Source organism: Corythoichthys intestinalis, chromosome 15 (assembly GCF_030265065.1).
Source record: "Corythoichthys intestinalis isolate RoL2023-P3 chromosome 15, ASM3026506v1, whole genome shotgun sequence".
Lineage (NCBI taxonomy): Eukaryota > Metazoa > Chordata > Actinopteri > Syngnathiformes > Syngnathidae > Corythoichthys > Corythoichthys intestinalis.
In genome coordinates, this window is record NC_080409.1 from 43,488,768 (window position 1) to 43,511,614 (window position 22,847).

The window sequence follows — 22,847 nt, forward strand, 5'->3', positions numbered from 1 at the left end:
GTGATCAGCAGCAAACTTCAGTCGAGCCATAAGGTGCCGCTTTTGGAGCAAGGGCTTCCTTCTTGCACGGCAGCCTCTCAGTCCATGGAGATAGAAAAAACACGCTTGACTGTGGACACTGACACCTGTGTTCCAGCAGCTTGTAATTCTTGGCAGATCTGCTTTTTGGTGATTCTCGGTTGAATCTTCACCCTCCTGACCAATTTTCTCTCAGCAGCAGGTGATAGCTTGCGTTTTCTTCCTGATCGTGGCAGTGACAAAACAGTGCCATGCACTTTATACTTACAAACAATTGTTTGCACTGTTGCTCTTGGGACCTGCAGCTGCTTTGAAATGGCTCCAAGTGACTTTCCTGACTTGTTCAAGTCAATGATTGATCACTTTTTGATTTGATCACTTTTTCTGTTAACCCATAATAAAGTCATAAAAGAACCAAACTTCATGAATGTTTTTTGTGACAAAGAAGTATCTGTTCCAATCACTCTATCGGAGAAAAATCAGAGTTGTAGAAATAACTGGAAACTCAAGACAGCCATGACATTATGTTCTTCACAAGTGTATGTAAACTTTTGACCACAACTGTAGTAGCTCGCCATTGTTGATGTCAATAATTACACAATGCTCATGGTGCTGAAACCCATAAAATCAGTCGCACCCAAGCGCCAGCAGAGGGTGACAAAACACCAAAAAACACAAGTAACAAGTGGACATGACACTGTGCTGTCATTTTAATCTGTTTGAGCGGGGCATGTGCGTTAAATGCGTCAAATATTTTAACGTGATTAATTTAAAAAATTAATTACCACCTGTTAACGCGATAATTTTGACAGCCCTAATCACGATATATCACCATTTCGATATTTTGTCACACCCCTACTTAAGATTGACTTACATATCTCACTGCCATGTTTACCAAGAGTGAATGTTTAAATAAGGGTAGAGTGGCCAAGGTAGAGTAAAAGAGGGCCACCTCTTCTCTTTCCACCACTCAGAACAATAAATCGCTTCCACCGGTCTCTATTAGTCACCGATGAGAGCGGCCTTAGTCTTACTTAGCTGCTATGGATTTCCCACCTGAGAGTCTAATAACCTGTCATGCATTAGCATACATTAGCACTCGTGAGACCATGTGATTATCTATTTAATCTAGCTCTGCCTCCAGGAGTCACATCTTTTCCAGTCAACAAGCAGCAGTAAGCAACAAGAAAACAACCTTCATCGCTTTCATCGAGAGGGAATGGAAAGGCCCCGCGTCGAATGTGAGGGGGAGCTGATCGAATCAAGCCGCTGTATCAGTGGGGGTGAGGGGGGGTAATAGGTGGATAGCGAGCAAAGCTCATTCAGTCTGCAAGGTGGCGCGTCTGTTGACAAGTGCGTTTACAAATGCGATCTGTAAATCTCGGAGACATTTTTCCTCTTCCTCAAGGGGGAGCAGGGATTTGCAGCATTCAGTGAGTGACTCATTGTCTTTGTGGTGCGGCTTTAACAACACCAGATGCAGCCGGTGTGTAAAGAACAACTATCTCTTCTTGAATTCTGTTTCTTTCAGGGACAAGGTTTTACTGATAACCTTGCTCTACGAGAAGAAAAATGATGCGACTTACTACTTTCTATTTAAACCAGCAAGAAGAAACCTCTGTGGTCAAGGCTACAAATTGTCCTACGGTAACTTATCAAATAAATTGGTTCCTCAACTTACAAAATGAATTGGTTCTGGAAGTAGTTTCTTAACTTGAAAATTCTGTAAGTAGACACGCGTTTTCCATGTAAATGCCCTAATCCGTTCCAAGCTTCCCAAAATCCAGACATAAATCTTTTATAATGCATCAAAAATAGGGCTGTCAAAATTATCGCGTTAACGCGCGGTAATTAATTTTTTCAATTAATCACGTTAAAATATTTGACGCAATTAACGCACATGTCCCGCACTGTCCCATGTCAGACAGTATTCTGCCTTTTGGTAAGTTTTACAGCAAGGTTTTTTGTGCTGTCTAACAGCGAACTCTTGTGGTCGCTTTGCGACATGGTTTATTGCTTTCTTGCCAGTTCAATATGGCTGCATGACGTCTCGGGCTGACGCCTACGTTGTAATGTTGTGCTTATATGATCCTTGGACAAGATTTGTCCGTAAGTATGGTTGTTGTAAAGAATGTACATATTATGTTAGTAAGCGAAATGTTATATTTTTTGTATGAGACGCTTTTTGTTTATGTTTAGTGAACCTGTGTAGCGTGCTAAGCTAACGTTGTTGCTAATGCAATGCTTGTGTACTTTTTTTTTGTAATTTCACTACGGTCTAAAGAGAACAATGGTTTGAGGCCATTTTATTAATAGATCAGATGAAAAAGGAAGAAGTCTGATTATTAAGGCGTCATTCACTAGCTGTCTAGCTTTGGAAAAAGTAGACGCTTCGGAGTGAGGACAGCATAGACAGATTTAAATGACAGTAGAGTGAAATGCCCACTACAGTCCTTATATACCGTATGTTGAATGTATATATCCATCTTGTGTCTTATCTTTCCATTCCAACAATTTATTTTATAGAAGATATATATAATTTACAGAAAAATATGGCATATTTTATAGATGGTTTGAATTGCGATTAATTGCGATTAATTACGATTCATTAATTTTTAAGCTGTAATTAACTCGATTAAAAATTTTAATCGTTTGACAGCCCTAATCAAAACATGCGCAATAAACATACAGTACCCTCCATAATTATTGGATTTATAATATTTATGTGTTTTTTAGCTTCTAATAATTTTTTTTCCAAATAATATGGGACCTTAATGGGAAAAAAAAGAGAAAAATCCAACCTTCAATACAAGTGCATTTATTCAGTGGGGAAGAAATCCCACATAGAGAAATAATTATTTGACATCAAATAATGTGTGTCACAATTATTAGCACCCCTGGTGTTAATACTTTGTACAACCCCCTTTTTGCCAACAAAACAGCACCTAATCTTCTCCTATAATGTTTCACAAGATGGGAAAAGACAGAAAGAGGGATCTTCAGCCATTCCTCTTTGCAGAATCTCTCGAAATCATCCAGAGACCTGGGTCCTCTCCTCTGTACTCTCCTCTTCAGCTCACCTCACAGGTTTTCAATGAGGTTAAGGTCTGGGGACTGAGATGGCCAAGGGAGGAGCTTGATTTTGTGTCTGGTGAACCATTTCTGTGTAGATTTGGCCATATGTTTAGGGTCATTGTCTTGCTGAAAGACCCAGTGACGACCCATCTTCAGCTTTCGGGCAGAGGGCAACAGATTTTGATTTAAAATGTCCTGGTATTTCAAAGCATTCATGATGCCATGCACCCAAACAAGGTTCCCAGGGCCTTTGGAAGCGAAACAGCCCCACAGCATCACTGACCCACCCTCACACTTCACAGTGGGTATGAGGTGCTTTTCAGCATGCACATCTTTCTCGGCACTCCAGACCCACTTAGAGTGTTTGTTGCCAAAAAGCTCAATCTTGGTGTCATCTGACCAAAACACACAGTCCCAGTTGAAGCCCCAATACCGCTTGGCGAACTTCAGACGTTTGCGTTTATGATTGTGAGTGAGGAAAGGTTTTCTCCGTGCATGCCTCCCAAACAGCTTGTTGCCGTGTAGACAGCACCTCATACCCACTGTGAATAATGGGGGTGGGTCAGTGATGCTGTGGGGCTGTTTTCCCCCTTCTGTCATTCAAGAAGTCTTTGTGTGGCTTGAAAAGCGCTTTGGAAATAGAAGGTTTTATTATTACTATTATTATTGTTTGCATACTATCCTCATTAAAATATGAAAACGTTTGGGTAATTTTAGTTAAAGCAGACAGTTTTTTCATCTGTGTGATTTTGAAAAAGATCAGCTAACATTTGATGGAGATTTTATGCATAAATGTGAGAAATTCCAAAAGGTTGATTCTTTTTCATACCACTGTAAAATCAAAGTTGTGCATAATGTAAAAAACCAAGAATAAGGATTAAAGATAATACACTCATGTAAAGCTGTTGGAACACGAGGGGCAAATGAAGAGGACGCTAGGATACACACACATACAGTAGAGATCACTCTTCACCAATTGAACGGCAGGAATGCTAGGCAATAGCCAATGGCAGAGCAGCTATAAATATGATACGTTCAATAAACTCTGGGAACTGCGAGTACCAGCCATACTGTATTTTTGCCTTTCGTATCCTGAAATTTCTTCCGTAACAAGAGGCAGTTTTTCCTCGCTGAGGCGTGTCTTAACCTGAAATATTTGTATGTAGAGATATTCGTAAGTAGAGGTACCACTATACTGGCAAATTTGGTTTATGTGTCCAGGCCAAAGCTGTTTAATATGAAAGATTGCATTGACAGGCTCTTGTGCTAACTCTGTTAAAGAGGGGCGAGGAGCTCCATTTAGTCGTCCATAGGTTGTCTAATTGAACAACTGCAATTATCATGTAAACTTGCAGTATCTTGTGCTGGGTTGTTGTGGCCAAGGTTTGATAAATCGATACATAAGAAACCTCGAAATCAGGGCTTCATCAAGATTTTTATTTTTTTTTTAAATATGTATGCTGGATGGATTTATCGAGCAATATGGCCCGGCGTTGCTCGGGTGAAAAAGTGAAAATTGGCATTTTCTATGCTAATTTTTTAAAGTTTTGAATTAATTCTCAGCATTAAATGGAGGCCTATAGAGATCAAACCCATCCAAGAACACTCCCATACATAACAAGTACAACTGATTCCATAAAAATATGCCCAGCCGTTTCGGTGTCCATAAAACACAGCCACACAGAGAAACTCGCCTTTTTAGAGATAAAGATATCCAGCCAAAATGAATGCCCTATTACCATTATCTTCGAATTATAACGCACACATGACTTAAGCCGCCACCCACCAAATTTGACACGGAAACTGCATATGATCATAGATAGGCCGCACCGGACTATAAGCTGCAGCTTTCCTCATTGTATTATGGGATATTTACACCAGAAGATATTAACCGGGAACACTTTGACAGCGGCATCGTAAGACTGTCATAAGACCATCATAATTATGACATGACACCAGGGGTCGCGTTAACTGGAAATTTTCCGTCGTTGACCGGTTTTTTAAAACGGTGACGGAAAAAAACTGAAGTCCGTCAGTCATTTTGACAGGTTGCAATTCACACCCCAGACCACAGGGTGGCGAGTTAGCATATTAATTAGCTATTGTCTCTCTTAATGCATGACGTCGTTGGCTATTCTGTCAAAATATTGTAGCGTAACCGGGGTCTGGCGGCGGCACCGTGATTGACACATCAACGCGAGGTTCTTATTGGTGCACCCGTTGTGCCAGCGCGTCATCCAATTGATGGACAAGATTGCCGCCTGTGTATAGACCCCAATCACATGACGTCACAACTCCGCCCCCCTGACCGGAGCCGCCATATTGTGTGTCAGCCCGTCATGTTTATACATTACAGCTACGTACATGCCTCCTATTACGGCGTGTTTTTTCTGCTCGTTAATATTAATAATCAAAATGGTGAAGGCGTGTGTGGCGGTTGGTTGCTGTAACAGAGAAGATAGACGGAGAGACTTGAAGTTCTACCGTATTCTGAGAGACGCGAAGATGAGAGCGAGATGGACTGCTGTAATTCGACAAGAAATCTGGGCACCAAACGATCACCACAGACTATGTAGTAGTCTTTTTATATCTGGTAAGATGCATTTAATATATATTTAGAAGATTTTGGGCTGACAACCACAATTAAGATCATTGTGTGACGTTGGTGATTGGGGTCTATATCGTTGCCTCCTTTTCTTTGGGGGCGGAGTTGTTGGCGGTAAGCAGAGTAAAAAGGGAGAAAAATACCACGACTTCCGTGTCTAATTTTTCGCCGCCAAGCAAGCGTTACAATATTAATTAAAAATGAATGAAAACTAAATACTATTGAATATGTCATCATTATCATTTTAAAAATTTACGTGACGGGTAAAAATAGACTATGACCGGATTTTTATGACCCTGTCAGTCAAAATGACAGAAGACGAAAATGTCTAGCGCAACCTCTGCATGACACGGTCATGAACATTAATGAGTGCTTATGACAGATGCCATTTAGTATCATCCAGCAAATTACCTCACTTTTGAATGGATGTACCGTAATTCATGGGCTATAAAGCGCACCGGATTGTAAGCCTTAACGGTCAAATTTCAACAATTTTAGAAATAAATCCACATATATGCCGTACCTGACTATATGCCGCAGATGTTCATATGTTAAAATTGGATATTTACATCGATGTTACACAGAAATATTTCATTGATCAAAATTAACCACGCATCAACATCACCAACACGTGGTGTCTGAATGCTTTAAAACAAATTAACTTTAAAAACCAGGTCACTACATTTGTAACGATATTTACCTTGCCTTCTAAACTTGAAGTGGATGAAATCCTCTTAAAAACAGTTAACATCTAGTGCTAACCCTTATATGTAGCTTTGTTGGAGCATACCGTGGCAATAAAGTCCTCCGAGTGCCAGTTGAAACCGGCTAATCAATGCTAGCATCGCGTTCTGTTGTCATAGCAAATAGTGGATGCCCATCCATTTAAAATTCTTCTTTTGAAGCAGCATATAGTATCAGATGGAGCCATATTCATCTATAAAATCCTGAGTTTTTAAGTCTGACGAGCTTCTGGTAAACTTTATCGGTGCTAGTGTAGAGGCTGAGAGCTATGTCATGGCAAAATTTGGAAAGCCATTCTTTTAAAATGTTGACTTATCCAATTTTATTATTTTTAGCAAGAAAATATGAAGCTCGCTTGTCAAAAAAAAAAAAAAAGCCGCTTCCTTAAAAGCCACAGGGGAGAAATGGCGAGAAAAAAGTAGCCGCTTATAGTCCGAAAAATACGGTAAAAGCTCTGAGCTGGACAGCAATAGAGTTAGCGACAAAATTTGCTGGATGACACGTGATGACATCTGTCATAAGAATTCATTAATGCCCATGACAGTGTCATGCCATAATTATGACGGCCTTATTGCGCCTCTGACAAATAAAGTGTTGCCTATTGACACAAATAAGTCACAACAAAATAAGCCGCACTGGACTATAAGCCGTAGGATTCAAAATGAGGGGAAAAAAGTAGCGGTTTATAGTGGGAAAATTACGATAATATTCCGGAAAAGTGTACATTTAAATTTTTTCCTTTTTTTATATCAGCGTCTTGTTGTGGCATACATCACATCGTACCATCAGAGCACATTTAAATTTGTACATGAAACTGTCAATTTTGAAAGTCAACTGCAACATTGCAATCGCAAGAGACATGTCTTTTGTCCAAAAGGTGGCGCTGTTCACTCCAATATTAGATCGCATTTCCTATGCTAATTTTTGTAGTTTCGAATTAATTTTCCACACTTAATGGAGGCCTACAGAGATTAAACCCATCTAAGAACATTCCGAGAAACATAAAGTACAACTGCGCAAAAGTCGAAATCTCCCCAGCCATTTCGGAGTCCATAGGGAATAAACACACAGAGACACACATCCCCAAAAACCCCCACACAAACAGTCAAAGTTTGATTTATATATAAGTATAGGTACTTGGTGGGTAAAAGTAACAATAAATAAATAATGAATAGTAAATAATGAAGAGAGCCATATTTGCTATATTTTGCCCACCCCTGATTTATAGGAATAACAAATCAAGTGAGTCAGACAGATGAGAAATCACTTTTGTTTTTACTAGTACACAAGATGTTACATTGCTGAACCGTTGAAAATGTTCTGTAACTTTTCCATCATAAAAAAACAAAAGAATACAGGTTTGGTGGGGTGCAGGAGAATACAACTTCCAAGCAACCTGTGTCGAAATGTCTACCGTCGAAGCTTTACAATGGCTATTCTCAAAAATTACATATTGGTTATATACGGTTTGTGTTGGCGGAGAAAACCAGTATACTGCATTGATTCTAAAAGCGTACTTTTTTACAAAAGGAGTAGCGTGTCCGTGGTTTACAACATAGTTTAAATAGTTCTATACATCAACCAGTTGTTAAAAAGCAGGCCTGTTATGGAGCATTTGGCAAGAACACTCGTGTCTAGGTTGCTGATACAGTCACCATTGTAAGTTGCTACAAAATATTACAACAGTGTAGGCTATTGTATATTGTTATCATCCTTTTTTTGAGGTGAGGAAAACCAAATAGGCTACAGATCTCAAAAGACAGTCACTTCAAGTTCACGTTGGAGAAATGACAAACTATAAAAGCACGAACATCAATAAGTGGACTTAACAAAGGCAACAAGCTTGTATATTTGTGTGAATGAAGAGTATGTAAGAGTAAATGGCATCTTTGGCAGTACGATTAATACTTGATTACCGCAATTTTGGGACTATAAGGCGCCACCCATCAAGTTGGACACAAAAACCGCATTTGTTCATAGATAAGCCGCACTGGACTATAAGCCGAAGCTGTCTTCGATGTATTATGGCAGTGTTTTTCAATCTGTTTTGAGTCACGGCACGTTTTTACATTGGAAAAAATCTTGCGAATGTTCCAAAATTACTTTCTGTACGGCATATTTAATCATAAAATAATTTCTCAGTATTTATACAGTGGGGCAAATAAGTATTTAGTCAACCACTAATTGAGCAAGTTCTCCCACTTGAAAATATTAGTGAGGCCTGTAATTGTCAACATGGGTAAACCTCAACCATAAGAGACAGACTGTGGGGAAAAAAAACAGAAAATCACATTGTTTGATTTTTAAAGAATTTATTTGCAAATCATGGTGGAAAATAAGTATTTCATCTCAATACTTTGTTATGTACCCTTTGTTGGCAATAACGGAGGCCAGACTTTTTCTGTAACTCTTCACAAGCTTTTCACACACTGTTGCTGGTATTTTGGCCCATTCCTCCATGCAGATCTCCTCTAGAGCAGTGATGTTTTGGGGCTGTAGTTGGGTAACACGGACTTTCAACTCCCTCCACAGATTTTCTATAGGGTTGAGATCTGGTGACTGGCTAGGCCACTCCAGGACCTTGAAATGCTTCTTACGAAGCTACTCCTTTGTTGCCCTTGCTGTGTGTTTGGGATCAATGTCATGCTGAAAGACCCTGCCACGTTATCTTCAATGCCCATGCTGATGGAAGGAGATTTTCACTCAAAATCTCTCGATACATAGCCCCATTCTCTTTTTCCTTTACACAGATCAGTCGTCCTGGTCCCTTTGCAGAAGAACAGCCCCGAAGCATGATGTTTCCACCTCCGTGCTTCACAGTGGGTGTGGTGTTCTTCAGATGCAATTCTTTCTCCTCCAAACACGAGAACCTGTGTTTCTACCAAAAAGTTCTATTTTGGTTTCATCTGACCATTACACATTTTCCCAGTTCTCTTCTGGATCATCCAAATGCTCTCTAGTGAACCGCAGAGGGACCTGGACGTGTACTTTCTTCAGCAGGGGGACACGTCTGGCAGAGCAGGATTTGAGTCCCTGGCGGCGCATTGTGTTACTGATAGTAGCCTTTGTTACTGTGGTCCCAGCTCTCTGTAGGTAATTCACTAGGTTCCCCCCATGTGGTTCTGGGATTTTTGCTCACCGTACTTGTTATCAATTTGACGCCACGGGGTGAGATCTTGCATGGAGCCCTAGATCGAGGGAGATTATCAGTGGTCTTGTATGTCTTCCATTTTCTAATAATTGCTCCCACAGTTGATTTCTTTACACCAAGCGTTTTACCTATTGCAGATTCAATCTTCCCAGCCTGGTGCAGGTCTACAATTTTGTCTCTGGTGTCCTTTGACAGCTCTTTGATCTTGGCCATAGTGGAGTTTGGAGTGTGACTGACTGAGGTTGTGGACAGGTGTCTTTTATACTGATAATGAGTTAAAACAGGTTTAATTAATGCAGGTAACGAGTGGAGCCTCGTTAGACCTCGTTAGAAGAAGTTAGACGTCTTTGACAGCCAGAAATCTTGCCTGTTTATAGGTGACCAAATACTTATTTTCCCCTCCAATTTGGAAATAAATTCTTTAAAAATCAAACAATGTGATTTTCTGTTTTAATGGCGCTGCTCGTGTCGCATTCAAGAACTGCTTGGATTTTTAGCAATCAGCCACTTTTCTATCCTCATCTACAGTATATGTTGGAATAAAACACAGGGTGACGGTCGTCACATATGGATGAAATGGAAAGGACACTTTCGTGTATATTGACACTTGATGAGTCTATTCAAATGATGCACAGTAGATGTGCTGGGGTCCACATTGTCAGAGACAGGAAGGTGGCTGATGGCTAGAAATCTGAGAAGTTCTTGAAAGTGACACGAGCAATACCTCGGTCATCTGCACACGACTGAGAACTTTCTACTGCAACTCTGCCCGATGACGTTGAAAAAAAAAAAAAAGCAATATTAGATAATTTCTGGCGGCACACCTGACGATCTCTCACTAGTGTGCCGTGGCACATCGGTTGAAAAACCCTGTATTATGGGATATTTACACCAACATATATAAACTCGTAACACTTTATTTGACAGCAACATAAGACTGTCGTAAGACCAAATGAACCACCAAGAAGCTTTGAACCAATTGGCTGCAAAACTTGCTTCAAGAAGCTTCATTTGGCCATTACTGCTCCCTTCAGGGAGACAGTCAACCTCAGCTGCCACCTGCTATTAACACTATTGTCATCCAAAATACCTCCTAGCATGCATTGCAGCACTACAAATGTAAATTACAACCAAAATTCATGTTCTGTGCTAATTATTTCTGCAGTTACTGTTCCAGTTGTTTCATTAATTACTAGTCATGGTATTTGGTAACACTTTATTTGACAGTGGCGTTATAGGACTGGCATAAGACCATGTTAATTATGACATGACACTGCCATGAGGATTAATAAATGCTTATGACGGATATCATTTAGTGTCATCCGGTAAACTATCTCACTTTGGAATGGATGTAATAGGTCCGATCTGGACATAAGTGGAGTTAGTGACATAATTTGCCGGATGACACTTAATCACATCTGTCATATGCATTGAATCATGCCCATGATAGTGTCACGTCATAATTATTACGGTCGTATGACAGTGTTATGAAGCCGCTGTCAAGTAAACTGTTACCTATTAACCCAAAAAAATCAACAAATAAGCCGCACTGGACTGTAAGCCGCAGGATTCAAAATGAAGGAACAAAGTAGCGGCTTATAGTCCGAAAATTACGGTACTATGACTCGGTGGCGATGAAAAGCGTTTTTCATCCATAAAACTGTTGTATCAAAACTGTGAAAGAAGACCAGAAAAATTGCAGCAGTGTTGCCTTTAGACAGGGACACTTCATGCTACAATCAGAAAATAAGATGACATCAGCAGCAGCATTGTGTTGTGACCATTGCGTTCAACGCGGCAGGGTAGACTGCACGAACGTCAACTTGTTTTTCATCAGACAAGTGGGTGTTAAAATTCACCCCCTTCTACTGGCACTGTGATATATCCTGACACATGGGCTTCATCCTGCTTCATATACTAGTTTACCCTTTAAGCAGAGAATTAACAGGATTTACGCTTCATGGCTTTAAGAAAGTCTTTCACGAACCTTACGGAATTGACGCCACTGCACATTTTATGTACCTTTTCCTTTTGAAATTAAAAATGTCAAAAAGTTCAAATTGAATAAACTCTTAGGCTAAGCTAAATAGTGAATAAAGACTGTTATGTACTCAATTTTTTAAAAAATTATTTGTAAATAAATAAAGGGACATGAATTAAATCTATGAAATTTCACCTGCCATCCACAGTAAATACTAACAATTGATTAATTTCCTCCGCTGCCGATCAGAATGTTAAATACCCATCCAGAATTGTCACTCAACACCTGTACAATCTAATGTGATCCAATACAAGTGCTGTATTCCCCGCTAAATGTTCAATGATGATAATGCACACTTTTTAAACTTTTTATTTCATTATTGTAGTTCATATTGATGTAGTGCTATGCTGCATCCTATTGAAGTGAGTTCTAATGTTTTTGCCCCATCAATATGAATATGTTTAAAGAGCCCTTGTATTTGGATCTCATTAAATAGTCCAGTCATACTTTTACCACACTTATTACATATTCCACAAAGCGGCTATTTATGTACAGTGAAGAAATTAGGTATTTGAACACCCTGCTATTTTGCAAGTTCTCCCACTTAGAAATCATGGAGGAGTCTTCATCATAAGTGCATGTCCACTGTGAAAGAAATAATTAGGTTGTTCCATGTTTTTTTGCTCCCGATCAGATCGTTTTAGTTTGAGTATCAGCCAATCCCGATATTTCCCGATCCGATTGCTTTTTTTTGCTCTCGATTCAATTCCAATCATTACCTATAATTTTTCCGATCATATACACTTTGGCAATGCATTAAGAAAAAAATGAATAAAACTCGGACGAATATATACATTCAACAAACAGAACATAAGTACTGTATGTTGAATGTTTGTTAATTGCTTATTGTTTATGTTTGTTTATTATGACAATAAATCCTCAAGATTGCATTTACATTATTAACATTCTTTCTGTGAGAGGGATCCACGGATAGAAAGACTTGTGACTTTGTATATTGTGACTAAATATTGCCATCAAGTGTATTTGTTGAGCTTTCAGTAAATGATACTGCAGCCATGCCCTAATGCATGAAGGGAAGTGGAACTATGACTGTGCGTCGTGCTACCAATTGATATATCTTCTCTGCTTTGGGAAAGAACTTAAGGTGTTAAGACAAAGATCAATTGCCACCTCGCTTCCCCACATTGCTTCCCATGATATTTGTAATCATAGGGAGAGGTATTGCATGGCTTTAGCCAATTGAAGAAAGGCTCCAAAGGCTGCCAAAATTCCCTCTACTCATTATGCGCTGCCTTTTATCTCTCTATAAAGGTGGAACGGCGTCATTACAGATTGAGCGTGACAATGAGTGAGAGGGTCGTGCAGCACATACATTAATTACGTTAAGTATTTTAACGTGACACATTTTTTAATGAATTAATTGCCGCCGTTATCGGGATATTTTAGATAACCCTACCTTAAGCCTAAACTAAAGACTCTGGATGAGTGTAACATAGTATGTCTGTAACATTAAATACAATTAGAAAACAATTTAAGTAAGATATATATATATATATATATATATTTTTTTTAAAAAGGCATGGCCGATATTTTTTTGCCGATTCCGATACTTTGAAAATGACGGGATCGTCGGACCCGATCGATCGGGACATCTCTAGAAATAATGCAAAAAGAAATATCCAGAAATCACAATGTATGATTTTTAAAACAATGTATTTGTGTGATACAGCTCCAAATAATCATCTAAATACCTGGGGGAAAAAAAGTTAATATTTGGTACAGTACCCTTTGTTTGCAATATAGTTTCTCACTAGGTTTGCACACACTGCAGGAGGGATCTTGGCAAACTCATCAATCAGGTTTCTGGGCTGTCGCTGAGAAACACAGAGTTTGAGCTCCCTCCAAAGGTTTTCTATTGGCTTTACGACTGGAGACCGGTTAGGCCAGGAGTCGGGAACCTATGGCTCACGAGCCATATCTGGCTCTTTTGACGGCCGCATCTGGCTCGCAGACAAATCTTTATTTATAAAAAAAAAAAAAAAAAGCCTCGTCATACTCCCCTTTCCAAAACTGCGACGATCCCCGCCGACTGGAAAGCCGGTTCGCAGTTATTTTAGTGGGAAAGTGGCAAACATACATGTCGTTGCGTTTATGTATCTATTCATCTGTCTATCAATCGCACTGGCAACGCAGATGAGGCAGACACTGATCGAGTGGGGCCGTCGTATTTTGCTGTCAAAAAGAGCGGCCGATGTGCACATGTGCGTAGTAATTTTCCCACGGTTTTAGTTTCGTTTTCCCCGTTAATTTTAGAAACCCTTTTGAGAAGATGGCAAAAAGAAAGACGAGGAGTATCGTACGTTTCAGCAGGAATGGACAGAGGAATTTGGCTTTGTGAAGAGAGCAGGTTCTGCGGTGTGTCTAATATGGAATGATAAAATTGCATCTATGAAAAGGTCAAATATAAAGCGGCACTTCGACAACAAGAGGGGAGGATTTATTCAAGTCCTTCATTGAGTTCGCTAAAGAAAAAAATCTACCAGTGGACAAACTTGTTTTGGTGTGCACTGATGGTGCTCCGTGTATGCTTGGAAAAAACAGAGGATTCATGTCGCTTCTTCGTGAACATGAAAAGAGACTTATCCTAAGTTTCTCAATGCCTGCATCACGCTTAACCTCATCAAGTATCAACCGGACTACAAAGCCATCAGCAACACTGTGCAGCACCAGAAGTCACATTAATGGTAAGAAATATTCATCATTAATTAGTAAAAGCATAACAATGTTATTAAAAAGAATTCAGAGACTTATTGTACCGGTACTTAAAAAATGTTGAAATTACATAAAAAGCACACATTACTCGTATTTTTAGTTTTAAACATATTGTATGGCTCTCACGGGATTACATTTAAAAAAATGTGGTGTTTATGGCTCTCTCAACCAGAAAGGTTCCCGACCCCTGGGTTAGGCCATGCTAGAACCTTGTTATGATTCTTACGGAGCCACTCCTTGGTTTTCCCGGCTTTGTGCTTCGGGTAATTGTCGCGTTGGAAGTCCCAGGCACTACCCATCTTCAATGCTCTGACTAAAGGAAGGAAGTTGCTCCCCAAAAACTCACAACACAGGGCCCAAGTCATCCTCTCTTTAATACAGTGCACTCTTCCTGTCCCACGAACAGAAAAATACCCTGAAAGCATGATGCTACCACCCCCATGCTTCACAGTAGGGATGGTGTTCCTGAGATAGTACTCATCATTCTTCTTCCTCCAAACACGGTTAGTTGAATTATGACCTAAAAGTTCTATTTTTCTGACCACAAAACTTGCTCCCATGACTCCTCTGCATCATCCAAATAGTCATAGGCAAAATTAAGACGGGCCTTGACACGCGCACGGCTGGATGTGATTGGGTGCGCTCGAGTAGGGGGCCTCGGTGCCGGGACAGGCGATGGGGCAGCGAAGGGTCGGTCGCCGTCGGGCTTACACTCACAAGGGATTCACAGCATTCCTGGTTTCTCGATCACAGAGCTAATTTGTGTACACGCCACCCCTCCCAATCACTTATCCTATAGACTCGACACCCCCTTCTTTCCCTGGTCAACGGGCCCCCCACATGAAGTCAACCGGAAATACATCTAGCTGACAATAGCACCAACATATTCATAGTTAGTGTAGGCGTTCAATGTATTTCTTGTTGTTGTGTTTTTTGTGTTTCTTTTCTTGTGTTCTCCCATAACACCTTTCTGTTTGCTGCTTTGTCTTAATAAACGAGGTATGTTGAATGATCACAATGTCATACTCTCTATGTGAAACATTAAAACTAGGGCTGTCAAAATTATCGCGTTAACGCGCGGTAATTAATTTTTTTAATTAATCACGTTAAAATATTTGACGCAATTAACGCACATGTCCCGCTCAGAAAGTATTCTGCCTTTTGGTAAGTTTTACAGCAAGGCTTTTTGTGCTGTCCAACAGCGAACTCTTGTGGTTGCTTTGCGACATGGTTTATTGTTTTCTTGCCAGTTCATTATGGCTGCACAACGTCTCAGGCTGATAATGTTGTGCTTATATGATCCTTGGACAAGATTTGTCCGTAAGTATGGTTGTTGTAAAGAATGTACATATTATGTTAGTAAGCGAAATGTTATATTTTTTGCATGAGACGCTTTTTGTTTATGTTTAGTGAACCTGTATAGCATGCTAAGCTAACGTTGTTGCTAATGCAATGTTTGTGTACTTTTTTTTTGTAGTTTTACGACGGTCTAAAGAGGACAATGGTTTGAGGCCATTTTATTAATAAATCAGATGAAAAAGGAAGAAGTCTAATTATTAAGGCGTCGTTCAGTAGCTGTCTAGCTTTGGAAAAAGTAGACGCTTCAGAGTGAGGACAGCATAGACAGATTTAAATGACAGTAGAGTGAAATGCCCACTACAGTCCTTATGTACCGTATGTTGAATGTATATATATCCATCTTGTGTCTTATCTTTCCATTCCAACAATTTATTTTACAGAATATATATATATATATAATTTACAGAAAAATATGGCATATTTTATAGATGGTTTGAATTGCGATTAATTGCGATTAATTATGATTAATTAATTTTTAAGCTGTAATTAACTCGATTAAAAATTTTAATCGTTTGACAGCCCTAATTAAAACTTTTCAGACCAACCGGATACTTAGACGGGCCTTGACATGTGCTGGTTTAACCCTTGAGAGTCGAAGGACGCGCCGGCGCGTCCTCAGCGCACGTCGTCTTTGAAGCACCCTCGCGTTTTAATTACGTCACCCACATGCCGTTGGTTGGTCTCGTTTTAACGTGCGGAAGTTGCGGTTTACTCTCGTTGTTATTTGAAGTCAATCGACCAACTAAAACGTGAGATATTGTCATTTAAGTTTTATAGTTTTATTGTCCTCTCAAAAAAACATTAAAACGCTGCATGGATCATTTGTTTATGTCTATATTTCCATCATTTCTTGTCCTTTTTGAAAACGGAAGCTCCATGAAAAAAACACAAATCAAACGAACCCTTTCGAAGTCACAGTGGAAGCACAAAATGTGTTTTTTTTTTTTTTATAAATATAACTGCCGTGCGAGGTTCCACCGAACGAGAGGCAGGAGTGTTCTGAAGCAGCGAGGGGGCGAGCGACGGCCGTTTGAATCAAGCAAGCGAGCGAGCGACTTTGTGTGACTTTGAGGATGAACGGAAAACTAAATTTAGCGCAAGCAATTGTGCTTTTTGATCAACTTGAGGAAGAGGGTGGTCCAAATTCGTCATCATCGTCTTCTTCGGAAGAGTCCTCGAGTGAAGATAGTGACGGATTTGAACACGTGGGTGACGCCATCGACGAGCAGAGGTAAGCCAACTCGCTTTTTTTTTTTTTTTTTTTTTTTTTTTTTTAATGCTGTAAAAGTTTCTTTTGATATTGCAAGACAAAGTTAATTTTGATGCAATATAAGTGCGTGTTTGTGTATGTAATAATAAAATGTGCATATCAGATCAAAGTATAATTTGTGGTCTTCTTTCTATATGAAGATTAGGGATGTAGCACATATTCAGCTACGGTATTCTTTCTATTGTCATACATATAGATTTCCATTATTATTTATTGCTGTATATATTTTTATTTTATACTTTATTATTTTCATAAATACTGACTTTTGTTTCATGTACATTTATAGTGACAATGAAAGTAAAGTGAAATGAAAATGGAAGGGTGGAAAGAGGACCGACACCCCATGGAAGTGTGGGCTGTGATGTAGCCCTCTGCCTAATTCCAGGACGAAACTGCTTTTCGGAGTGGCATGCCTGAAAAAAATTTAACTTGTTTATTGTAAATATTTTTGAAAAGACTTTTTTCCCCAATGTTATATATATATATTTTTTTCTCCCACAATCAGTCTTCTCAATTTGTGTATATAAATGTGTGTTCAAGAAGCTTGATTGTGTGTACATAGTTTTCATCAGGTGATGGGCCGCAATACCTAAACTCATAAAGAGATGGCCTCTAAACACTTTTTGTGTTAGATGGTATATTTTTTCACTGTTCTTCACTGTTTGGTCTGCTGTATATAACCTGTTTTGACTAGAGCATGTATAAATGCAAAAAACGCCTATGGCTATACCTGTTGTTTTTGTTGAATTGTCAAATAAAAGACTATTTATTCTTTTTTGGTTGAATGTTCATCCTAACATGTTGAATAAATATTACAAAGTTTCAAAACGGTTCGTTACGCATGTTTGGTTGTCAATTGGACATCAATATTAAAAATTTTGACAAAACGATTTTGGAATTTTTGGTCTTTTTGGGCCCAAAATTATGATTTATAATTGGTCAGTGAAGGAAACAACAGTTTGGACATGAAGTTCAAGGTGTCACAAAAAAAGGGACCAAACCAGACCATCGTAAACAATTCTGTCTTTGAAATATAAAGGCAACTTCAAGGGCATGCAAAATCAGACAAAATAGGCCCAGACCTTAAAGGGTTAAACAAGGGAACCTTCCGTGCCATGCATGATTTCAAACCATGACGTCTTAGTGTATTACCAATAGTAACCTTGGAAATGGTGGTCCCAGCTCTTTTCAGGTCATTGACCAACTCCTGTTGTGTAGTTCTGGGCTAATTCCTCACCTTTCTCAGGACCATTGAGACCCCAAGAGGTGATATCATACATGGAGCTCCACTCCGATTGAGACTGACCGTCATGTTTAGCTCCTTCCATTTTCTAATGACTGACCAACAATGGACCTTTTTTCACCAAGTTGCTTAGCAATTGCTCCGTAGACCTTTCCAGCCTTATGGAGGTGAACAATTTTGTCTCTGGTGTCTACAGCTCTTCGGTGTGAGAGAATTTTATTCATGCTTAAAACACAACCATTATACATCATATTTTGTATGCTTTTGTTATTCTTGCATGAGAACATTGTAGCATAGAGCATCATTGTTATATTAACCTGTTTGAGTGTGCCTTCCCATAGCCTTGACTATTGTAGACTGTATCACAATATGCCCAAATATGGACTGTTATGTTCCTGTGTTTTCCAATATGCCCTGAATGAATACAGTGGGCGACTGTGGCTTATCAGACTGAGCTCATCATCGTTCTAGCCAGTGCCGTTGTTCAAGGTCATAACTTGAGGTGTTTTTCCCCTACTCGAGATGTTTTTCTGTAACTTGAGATGTTTTTACCAGGATATGCTATAGTAAGTTTCGGTTTTGATATGCCCTGCATATCACTTTTGTCCACATGCGGAGAGGACGCTTTCTGCGTGGCTCTGCGTCTGTACCCGAGAGTTCTTGTTCATAAAGTCTTCGAAGCAATCAATCCATTAGAGGTGGGAGTCTTTGGGCACCCAACGATTCGATCACGATTACGTTTCAGAGGCTTCGATTCAATTATAAATCAATTATTGATGCAAACCCCCCCTCTCATCCATGGCTTTTAATTTTTTTGTACACTAATTCCAAAATTGGTCAAAAATCCTCCCAGGCTAAACAAACTACTATTTCAGTATCAAGTTAACCGTTAAAAACAGTAAACAAAATACTCAAGTTCCCATTCTGTATCGGCAGCTTTAAACTACATTCAGTTAATTTAATGTTGTGAATCAACCGTTAAAGTTGTTAAAATTGCTCCCGTTATTCCATAATTTTCCTTCTGTCTACTTTCGACGTGAAAGTTTTAAAACTGTTTCATCATTTAAAGATAGATTCAAGTCAAGATTTTGCAGATTTTTTTATTTAATAAATTTTTTTTTTTAAGATAAAAAGTAATTAAGTTCGCTACAACAGAGCCTTCGAGAGAAGTCTACTGCTTTAAGATGGCGCCTGTTTACTAGCATGGGAAAGTCTGTCATTTCACATCTAGTTCTTTGTATATGATCTAACACTGCCGTCGTCTGTCATTTTACGTCTAGTTCTAGATATATGTGATATCTACCATAGCCGTATGTTGCCGTATGTTTGTAGCAACTAGCAACTGGGGGCTGTTTGTAGCGGCTGACGACCGCAGTCAAGTATTATTGTTTTTTTTTTTTATCTAGCGGCATGAGTTGAACATGATATTTACTCTCGGTCCGTTCCTCATTGCGTCCTGCTGACTGTGTTTTAGATCCGCTTTACCTGGTATAATTCAATAATTGGAATTTTAATGTTTGTGAATCGTTCTCGAATCTTCCGCGGCTGAATCGCGAGTAATTGAAAAATCGGATATTTCGCACGCCTCTACAATCCATGGTATGGTCTGATTCATTTCTCATCGAGCTATCGAGTAGACACTTGTCTTGGAGTTGAAATTTGAATTTCCCTGACATTTGGTCTTGACCATGTTACAAGTTTGAGTCTTACTGATTGTATGGGGTGGACAGGTGTCTTTATGCTGCTATCGACCTCAAACAAGTGCATCTGATTTAAGATAATACATTGAGTGGAGGTGGACTTTTAATAGAAGGAATAACAGGTTTTTTAGGGTCAGAATTGTAGCTGATAGACAGGTGTTAAAATACTTATTTGCAGCTGTATCACACAAATAGTTGAAAAAAATCATGCATTGTGATTTCTGGATTTTTCTTTTTAGATCATCTCTCTCACAGTGGACATGCACTTATGATGAAAATTTCAGACTCCTCCATGAAAATAGCAGGGTGTTCAAATACTTATCTTCTTCACTGTACCTAGATGGAACAAAGCTGTACAAAATATATGATTACAACTGTTTTTAATACAAACGCTTGCCCTAAGATCCTCAAGGTCACCGTAAGCAGATTGTCAGCAGATGTCCAGTATAATAAGTTGACACCCCAGCAACCCTGTCAAAGATAATAAATGGCTGAGATAAGCAGCAGGGATATGATGAAGGTGGTGAAGCTGAAAAGTTTGGAGTTGAATTGAATTATTGCCCTTGTTAAATATAGGCCTTACGATTTGATATTCATGTGGATTTTAGTGAGCGTTAAGTGAAGTTCGATGATGACTAAATTATTACTGTGTCCATGCCACGTATGATCCGCAGAGTCTCCTTACACGTAACCTAATGGCAATGAGCCTCTGGGCTGCCTCGGATGAAAATAATCCCAGCGCCCTCTAAATGTTTTAACATTCGGCATCCGTGTTCTAGGGCATAATTAAACAGCCCTGCCCTAAATTGCTTTGTGGCAACGGAGGCTGGCGACGTCCCCGGATCAACCCGGATCTCAAGCCCCATTTAACCTCCGTTTGCATCTCCGTGTAGCAAGTGAGAGTGTTTTCTTCAGGGAAGACATGGAAAGAGACTTAGGAGGGATCAGGATTCCTCTGATTCTTGGCAGAGAGAACAAGTTTCCTGTTTTTATCCATGACACATTTTCCTCAAATCGTAGAATCCAACAAAAGCAGAGGAGTCTTGCGCTCATGATGTAGACGTTGATGTCCATTGTGGAATCTCAGAAGACCAGTTAGAGTCAACATTTAGAAAGAATTTAAAAAAAGAAAAGTCTTTGTGGGATGGTTGTAGTCCTCAGAAGGTGCAGGCGTAGACTATGCCCACTACTACGATGTTTCCGATAGTTGCCACAATTGCGATCCAAAGCCAGATGGCGTCGCTGGACATTGACTGCGATTCGTCCGGCTGACCGTGCACGGAAGCGGCCGATGCAGCGGCGTGGACGCTGGCGGATGAGTTGAAGAGCGAGTGCTCGCCGCTGTAGTCATCATTTGGCGAAGAGTCCATGAAGGCTCCCGTCATAACTGGGATCTGACAGACAGAAGGAAGAAAAAACAATTATACCATTAATAGGACCAAAAACATGATTAGACCTTCAAATACGAATTAGCTAGTTAGAAGTTATCTCTACTCATAAGTCGATTACCGTAATTTTTGGACTTAATCCGCTACTTTTTTCCCTCATTTTGAATACTGCGTCTTATAGTCCAGTGCAGCTTATTTGTTGATTTATTTTGGTTAATAGGTAACACTTTATTTGACAACGGCGTCATAAGACTGCCATAAGACCATCATAATAATGACTATCATGGGCATTAATGACATTATGAATTATGTCACTAACTCCAGCTCGGATCTTTACATCCCATTCAAAAGTGAGATAATTTGCCAGATGACACAAAAAGACATCTGTTATAAGCATTCAATAAAGCTCACGGCAGTGTCGTGTCATAATTATGATGGTCTTATGACAGTCGTATGGCGCCATTGTCAAATAACGTGTCACCAAATACCATAACTAGAAATTAATGAAACAACTAGAATAGTAACTGAAGATATAATCAGCACAGAACACGAATTTTGATTGTTCTTTACATCTGTAGCGCTGCAATGAATGCTAGGAGGCATGTTGGATGACAATAGTGTTAATAGCAGGTGTCATCAGAGGTTGACAGTCTCCCTCAAGGGAGAAGTGATGGCCAAATTAAGCTTCTTCAAGCAATAAAGTTTTGAAGCCAATTGCTTCAAAGCTTCATGATGGTTCAGTTGGCAGCTCAACAGTAGCAACAAACAACAATATGGTTACAATGCAAGCATGTCTTACCTATTTGGAGACACCAAAGGTTGATAGAACTATCAACATAATCTTTATTTTCAACCTCGAATTAAATTTTAAAAAAAATGTTTTTAAGAAAAAAAATGGCTAATTTGTTTTTGCGGCATGTTAACGCCTCCTCTGTCAACAGTTGACTTTTCCAATCGCGTCTTATTCAATGTGACCTGGTAGCATGCAAGGTGTCAGGTTGTGTTATTAACAACAACAACAAAAAAATTGTTTCAATTAGGGCTGTCAAACGATTAAAATTTTTAATCAAGTTAATCACAGCTTAAAAATTAACTAATCGTAATTAATCGCAATTCAGACCATCTGTAAAATATGCCATATTTTTCTGTAAATTATTGTTGGAATGGAAAGATAAGACACAAGACGGATATATACATTCAACATACCATGCATAAGTACTGTATTTGTTTATTATAACAATAAATCAACAAGATGGCATTAACATTATTAACATTCTGTTAAAGCGATCCATGGATAGAAAGACTTGTAGTTCTTAAAAGACAAATGTTAGTACAAGTTATAGAAATTTTATATGAAAACCCCTCTTAATGTTTTCGTTTTTAAAAAATGTGTAAAATTTTTAATCAAAAAATAAACTAGTAGCTCGCCATTGTTGATGTCAATAATTACACAATGCTCATGGTGCTGAAACTCATAGAATCAGTCGCATCCAAGCGCCAGCAGAGGGCAACAAAACACC

At 39.2% G+C, this 22,847-nt stretch overlaps 1 protein-coding gene across 1 annotated transcript in view; it reads right to left on the minus strand.

The window, feature by feature from the left end:
- Positions 1-18,093: 18,093 nt before the first annotated feature.
- LOC130930751 (uncharacterized protein C14orf132) overlaps positions 18,094-22,847 on the minus strand; it is a 110,079-nt gene continuing 105,325 nt past the window's right edge. The window contains exon 2 of the mRNA XM_057858827.1: positions 18,094-21,333. Coding sequence (XP_057714810.1) covers positions 21,097-21,333 — 237 coding nt within the window. The 3' untranslated portion in view covers positions 18,094-21,096. The remainder of the gene's footprint in view (positions 21,334-22,847) is intronic.